Source organism: Sebastes fasciatus, chromosome 12 (assembly GCF_043250625.1).
Source record: "Sebastes fasciatus isolate fSebFas1 chromosome 12, fSebFas1.pri, whole genome shotgun sequence".
In the NCBI taxonomy this organism is placed as follows: Eukaryota; Metazoa; Chordata; class Actinopteri; order Perciformes; family Sebastidae; genus Sebastes; species Sebastes fasciatus.
In genome coordinates, this window is record NC_133806.1 from 12947176 (window position 1) to 12954756 (window position 7581).

Here is a 7581-nt window from a genome sequence, read left to right on the forward strand (position 1 = left end):
GTATATTCTTTTTACTTATTTATCTCTTTTTTTTATATATATGTTTTTCCTGTATCTATACTAACTTATTTTTTATTAATATTAGGTTTGTTAAGTTTCTTTGTACCGAAAATGTTATTATTGGGGTGGTTTGTGAATGTTTGTTCTGTTGTTTCAAAATGAACAAAAAAACAATAAATATAATATTGAAAAAAACCCAATATAATAATAATTTCCCAATTTGGGATCAATAAAGTACATCTATCTATCTATCTATCATAGATTGAGATGAGATCCCTATAATGATACAACGATTTATGGTTATGGTTGGATACATTTATTAAACAAATGATGATAAACTCCTGACTACTGACCCCAAAGTTGAGAAACTTTGTGCTATACAGTTACTATACTATTACAGTTGCTACACACTCATTATAGGTAAGATAGTGAATCAATTAAATGCAGTCTAATAAGCTAAATTCATAGCTGGAAGACCGAGAAATGATCACCTGCTTTTCCAGCAAACTTAAATCTATCATATATATATATATATTATTTTTTTAGCATTTTTAAAAGCCAATTCTCCAGGTTTCAGTTCCTGATGAAATACAGCCATCCTTATTGTGGACATTAATCACTTGTGTACATATGCTTCAAATAATTTGGCCTCTCCCTGCAACTTAACACACAGTACAGTAGAATCACACAGTGTTCATGCTTTCATCAAATAATTTATTACAGTTTGAAAATCATACAGCAGTGATCCATTCTGTGGAGAAAAAAAAAACATGATCTGCATGTCCCACTGCCTCATACCATGTCCTCAAGCCTCCATTATAATAGTGTCTTGCAAAAAACAGTTTAAGGCCTGGGATAGTGTTTTTAAAAAAACGTTCCATGCGATAACAAACATGAGTCATGTGTTCAATTCAGTTTTCATTATAAGTTAAAACAGTCATCGGAGTCAAGAGGGTTAGAGAAAGTTTGTATAAATAATCATATACAGACGTAGGCAAAGTTGTTGGTAACGTTCCGTTACTGAGAGAAAAACCCACAATAGTCACTGAAATAACTTGAAACTGACAAAAGTAATAATAAATAAAAATGTACTGAATATTAACTAATGAAAATCAGATATTGTTTTTGAATTGTGGTTCAACAGAATCATTTTAAAAAACAAACTAATGAAACTGGCCAGGACAAAAATGATGGTACCCCTAGAAAAGATGTAAAATAATGTGACCATAGGGACATATTAAACTAAGGTGTGTCCTGTAATTAGCATCACAGGTGTCTTCAAACTTGTAATCAGTCAGTCTGCCTATTTAAAGGGTGAAAAGTAGTCACTGTGCTGTTTGGCATCATGGTGTGTACCACACTGAACATGGACCACAGAAAGCTAAGGAGAGAGTTGTCTCAGGAGATCAGAAAGAACATTATAGACCTTCATGTTAAAGGTAAAGGCTATAAGACCATCTCCAAGCAGCTTGATGTTCCTGTGACTACAGCTGCACATATTATTCAGAAGTTTAAGGTCCATGGGACTGTAGCCAACCTCCCTGGACGTGGCCGCAAGGGGAAAATTGATGACATATTGAAGAGACGGATAATACGAATGGTAACCAAAGAGCCCAGAACAACTTCCAAAGAGATTAGAGGTGAACTCCAAGGTCAAGGTACATCAGTGTCAGATCGCACCATCCGTCACTGTTTGAGCCAAAGTGGACTTAATGGAAGACAACCGAGGAGGACACCAAATCATAAAAAAGCGAGACTGGAATTTTCCAAAATGCATATTGACAAGCCACAAAGCTTCTGGGAGAATGTCCTTTGGACAGATGAGACAAAACTGGAGCTTTTTGGCAAGTCACATCAGCTCTATGTTCACAGACGAAGAGATGAAGCATCCAAAGAAAAGAACACTGTACCTAATGTGAAACATGGAGGAGGCTCGGTTATGTTATGGGGCTGCTTTGTTGCATCTGGCACAGGGTGTCTTGAATCTGTGCAGGGTACAATGAAATCTCAAGACTATCAAGGCATTCTGGAGCGAAATGTGCTGCCCAGTGTCAGAAAGCTTGGTCTCAGTTGCAGGTCATGGGTCCTCAAACAGGATAATGACCCAAAACACAGCTAAAAACACCCAAGAATGGCTAAGAACAAAACATTGGACTATTCTGAAGTGGCCTTCTATGAGCCCTGATCTAAATCCTATTGAACATCTGTGGAAGGAGCTGAAACATGCAGTCTGGAGAAGGCACCCTTCAAACCTGAGACAGCTGGAGCAGTTTGCTCACGAGGAGTGGGCCAACATACCTGTCGACAGGTGCAGAAGTCTCATTGAGAGTTACAGAAATCACTTGATTGCAGTGATTGCCTCAAAAGGTTGTGCAACAAAATATTAAGTTAATGTTACCATCATTTTTGTCTAGGCCAGTTTCATTAGTTTGTTTTTTTAAATGATTCTGCTGAACCATAATTCAAAAACAATATCTGATTTTCATTAGTTAATTTTCAGTGAATTTTTATTTATTATTACTTTTGTCAGTTTCAAGTTATTTCAGTGACCATTGTGGGTTTTTCTCTCTTTAACGGAACGTTACCAACAACTTTGCCTACGTCTGTACAGCTGTGAGTTTTGACTTCAACACACTCCTTAAAAAAAAACCTAGTAGAAGACTGGAGTCAGCTCCCATAGTTACCACTTCAAATCAGCCTAGCTTATTTACAGTCCTCTCATGAAAGCTCAGCGACATTTAGCCACATGCCCAGAAAGATGGTGAGAGCGAGCAAACCTGCGGAGGCAGTTGGGGCAGGAATAAGGCTTCTCTCCTGTGTGAGTTAACATGTGAGTCTTCAAATGGCCTGACAAGCGAAAGCTTTTCTCACATTCTTGACATGTGTAAGGACGCAGGTTAGTGTGACTTCTCCTGTGCTTGCCCAAATCACCAGAGGAGGTGAAACGATTGTGGCACTCTGGGCATTCAAAGGGCTTCTCCCCAGAGTGTATCCTCTTATGCTTCACCAGGTCGCCGGACTGAGTGAAACTCTTGTCGCATTCGGTGCACTTGTAGGGTCTCTCACCAGTGTGGGTGCGTTGGTGGTTTCGCAGATGTGCTAGGCGAATGAACCTATTGCCGCAGACTGTGCAGTGGTAAGGCCTTTCTCCGGTGTGTGTCCGTAGGTGTATTTTCAAAGCCCCGAGATCTCCGATCTTCAGCCCACAGTCCCCGCACTGGTGAGCTTTCTCTTTGGTGTGGAGTTTGGTGTGAACCCTCAGGTTCTTCTGGGTGTTAAAGTTCTTCCCGCACACATTGCAGTGGAAGGGTTTCTCACTGGAGTGCGTCTTCAGGTGGAGAACCAGACTTGACTTGAATCCAAACTCCTTTCCACATTCAGAGCAAGAATATTCCTTCTTGCCGGAGTGTGTGGTTAAGTGGCACTTGAGATGGTGCGATCTTAAAAAGGCCTTCCCGCACACCTGGCATTTATACGGCTTGTCCCCCGTGTGTATTTTCATGTGCTGCCGCCAACCGCTGCGCTCCACAAACCTCCTGCCACAATCCTTGCAGACAAACGGCCGGTCGCCTGTGTGGGTTCGCATGTGATCCTCCAGGCTTTGAGGTGTGCCCATCTTCTTGCCACATTCTGGACACTGCACACCGACGTCCAGACAGATTGGCTTATCCTCAGATTCGGTGTTGTGCGGTTCATGACACAAATGAGGCCCTTGACCCCAGGTAGCTTTGAAACTCTTCCCGCAGTCGGCGCAGCTGAGATGCCCTCCTCTGGTGACCACGGACATGCTGTGCCAGCGCTGACAGTGATTCTTCAAATTCTTCAGGTACTGGAAGCTGCGTGCACAAGTTGGACAGGGGTGAAGCCTGCGAGGAGGGGGAGCAGGGTGGGCTTCACGTACATGGACCCTAAGGTGTACTTTAGAGTTAAAGGTGCTGCTGCAGTCAGTGCAGGTGTGTTTGGGGATGAGGTTTAGTGTGCGGCTCGAGAGGCATTTCTTCAGCTCGGCAAGATACTGTTTCTGATGGACCCACTTGACATGCTTCTCCAAGAAGTCCAAGTCAGTAAAGGAGACAGTGCAGTGAGGACATGGATAGAAGTCAGACGATGACTCTAAGTAGGAGAGGAAAACACACACAGAGCAGAGCACATTAAAAAAAGGTGATGATTATGATTTTACACTTCCCTGTTATACAGACAATGCAGATACTAAATGCACTTTTTTAATGTTGATAAGAAAAAAATGGCAAAATACTGGCCATCTGTGGAGTTCTATCACCCTTATAATAATATGCTTTTTAAAGCTGAAAATTGGCTTCATCCGATACAACACAAAGCTAATAGTATTAGCCTATTACAGGGGTCAGCAACCTCTACTATCAAAAGAGCCGTTTTAGGTAAAAAAACAAAAAAAGTCGTAATATTACGAGAATAAAGTCATAACTTTACGAAAAAAAGTCGTAATATTACGAGAAAAAAGTTGTAATATTACAAGAAAAAAGTCATAACTTAATGAGAAAAAAAAAGTTGTAATATTATGAGAATAAAGTCACAACTTTACGAGAAAAAAAGAAAATTACACGTAAAAATTACTACTTTATAATATTATGACTTTATTCTCATAATATTACGACGTTTTTTTCTGTTAAACCTATGACTTTATTTTCATAATGTGACTTTTGTCTCGTAATATGACTTTATTCTCGAAATCTCAGATTTTTTTTCTCCTCAATGTGGCCCTAATACTCCATCGTACCATAGACCTACAACAATGATAAATAAAAACGAAAATGTAAACAAAAACTGGAGAGGAGCTGGAGAGGAGCTAAAGAGCCTCATGTGGCTCTGGAGCCGCAGGTTGCTGACCCCTGGTCTAATACTACCCAGGGATTGCATGTTTTTCATTAACACCTGGTTCCTACCTGTGCAGACCTCCTCTCCCTCTTCATTATCTTCCTGGATGTTGCCTGTTGTTGCTTCCTCCTCCTCTTTGTCTCTCTCTTCTTTAATCCACGACTCAGACTCCTCCTTGACAGCAGCTCCAGTGAATTCCTCATCTTGTGGCTGAAGGTCAGAGTCACACTCGTCCTTTATGCCTTCCTGTTGATGGTGAACATCTGACCTGGATGTCTCTGATGTCTCAGGCTTAGTGTCTCCATTGTGCTCCTCACTGATCTCCTGTGAAAGTGGTTCCTCCTTGATCTGGATGTTAAGACCACCTCCATTAGTGTTCACTTCACCCTCCAGCTCCAGCTCTGTTTTAACACTGACCACATCCTGTTGTTTCTCTCCTCTCTTAGCTTTGTTCAGTGAAGACTTCTTCTTTGCAGATTTCATCTTTATGTTGTCCCCATTAGTGTCTTTAGTGTGTCCTGTGGACCAGAGGAGCACATTGTTGAGGTGAATATCTCGACATACAAGGCAATTTAAGCAATACAAACACAGAAACAAGCGTTAATCTTGTCTGATATTGTGTATATACAGAGAGATTTGGATTTGTGTCTTACAATCTGTAAGTTAAGGCCCTTTGACATGGTGCACATGGAGTAGCCTAAATGTGCTGGAAATAGTTGATTCAAAATGATTTGCATGTACTGCAACTCAGGTTACAGACAGATCCTTTGGTTATTTCTATAAAGTTTCCCACCACGAAAGGACAAGAAGTTGGTAAGCGAGTTTGAACATATCATGGAGATGTGAGTCCTGCATTTGAGAAGAGCCACTCTGATATCGGCTCTGCCCATTATGGAAAGTAGATAAATTAATTAAGGCTCTGTGACATTGGCCTGTTTATATGAATCTAGTCTACAGTCATAAATACCCAGAGACTGTGGCTGTGGTCAACCAACAGCTGTTCCAGTTTATATCATGTAAAAGTTCATCTAAATACCATCACCAGCTAAAGGTTACATGTTCACTATTGCCAGAACTACAGCTCCACAATTAATCTAAATTTGATCAAAATCGCAATTTTCAAATAGCAGGAGGCGCAGTATTTATTAAGGACGAAATATGTGTCAAAATACAATTTTAAATTAAATATTTTCATTCTGCAGATGTCTGGCATGCACATCATATTCTACAGACTTAAGAAAACAACTTCGTTTGGCACAGATTCCCGCAAAAATCACACCATAATCATCATACAAATGTTTTTCAATGAAAATGAGAATAACAATGTAAAAATGATCTGTTGCCATGTGTTTCATCTTCATGTTGTCACCATTAGTGTCTTTATAGTGTGCTGTGGACCAGAGGAGCACATTGTTGAGGTGAATATCTCGACATACAAGGGAAATTAAGCAATATAAACACAGAAACACGCGTTAATCTCATACATTTAGTAGCTAGGTGATCTATCTGTTATCTAGCGCTAGCATCATAGCTAGGCAACACTAACCTAGCAACATTAGCCTAGCAACATTAGCCTAGCAACAGAGGAGCATCTACTGCTCGTTTTCTTGTAGCTCTGCAGCTTGTCAGTGTTATTCAGCTTTTGTTTGCTATAAAGAAAAGACTTACCGGTGAAAATTACGCGATTTAGCAGAAGCTGCTTCTAAATATTTAACGTTTAGTCCCGTTAAATGTCTACATTAGTAGTGATAATAACACAGGATGAGCAGCTCACTTCCTGTTGTTATAGCCAATCAGCTCACAGCTCACATTCGTGTTGTCCAGGTTACAGCCCACCATGATGTCATTAAAGGGCCAGTAACTCAATAACAATTTACTAATAGTTTACTTTTATTTATTATTGGGAAGAGCTGAACTGACAACTTTACTTACTTATTTGATTGTAAAGTTTTTGGAAGTAGATCTTTTCCACAAGCTGAACCTCTCCCGTCAAAAGATATAATTATTTTAATAAAAAATAATTAAATTATTATGGCAACTGAAACATCACCTGACATTTTATTTTATTCTTTAATTTACCTATTCATGAATTATTTATATTTATTGTATTTCATTAGAATAATTTTTTAGAGCTGCAAAGATGTATTGATTAGTTGTCAACAATTAAAATAATTGTCAACTATTTCGATAATCGGTTTGAGTAATTTTTAAATAATTTTGATCTGATTCCAGCTTCTTAAATGTGAATATTTTCTGGTTTCTTTACTCCTCTATGACAGTAAACTGCATATGTTTGAGTTGTGGACAAACCCAGACATTTGAGGATGTCGTGTTGGGCTTTGGGAAACACTGATCAACATTTTTCACAATTTTCTGACATTTTATAGACCAAACAACTAATCGATTAATCAAGAAAATAATCAATAGATTAGTCGATAATGAAAATACTTGTTAGATGCAGCCTATTTTTCAGATTCATCTATTTTTTTAAAGTCATTCTAATAAGTTATTCCCCTAACCTTTGTTCAAGTTTGATGTTTTTTTTCCTAATAACCCACAGTTTATTTAGGTTTGTCTCAATAAAATATAAATTCACAACTCTGACCGAATTATCCAACTTAAAATATTTTTTTTGTCAAAAATGAAATATTCATGTTTTGGCAGCATCATTTGTATTAACATCCCAGTACTTAACATTTATTTTCTCAGTCTCCTGTCCTAACTGTG

At 39.0% G+C, this 7581-nt stretch overlaps 1 protein-coding gene across 1 annotated transcript; it reads right to left on the reverse strand.

Annotated features, from left to right (window-relative positions):
* Positions 1–693: 693 nt before the first annotated feature.
* LOC141779873 (uncharacterized) lies at positions 694–6672 on the reverse strand. Its single transcript, XM_074654916.1, has 4 exons — positions 6523–6672; positions 4923–5372; positions 2607–4113; positions 694–983 (listed from the first exon to the last, which is right to left on the reverse strand). The coding sequence occupies exons 2-3, from the start codon at positions 5335–5337 to the stop codon at positions 2729–2731; spliced, it is 1800 nt and encodes a 599-aa protein (XP_074511017.1). The 5' UTR covers positions 5338–5372; positions 6523–6672; the 3' UTR covers positions 694–983; positions 2607–2728.
* Positions 6673–7581: the final 909 nt, after the last annotated feature.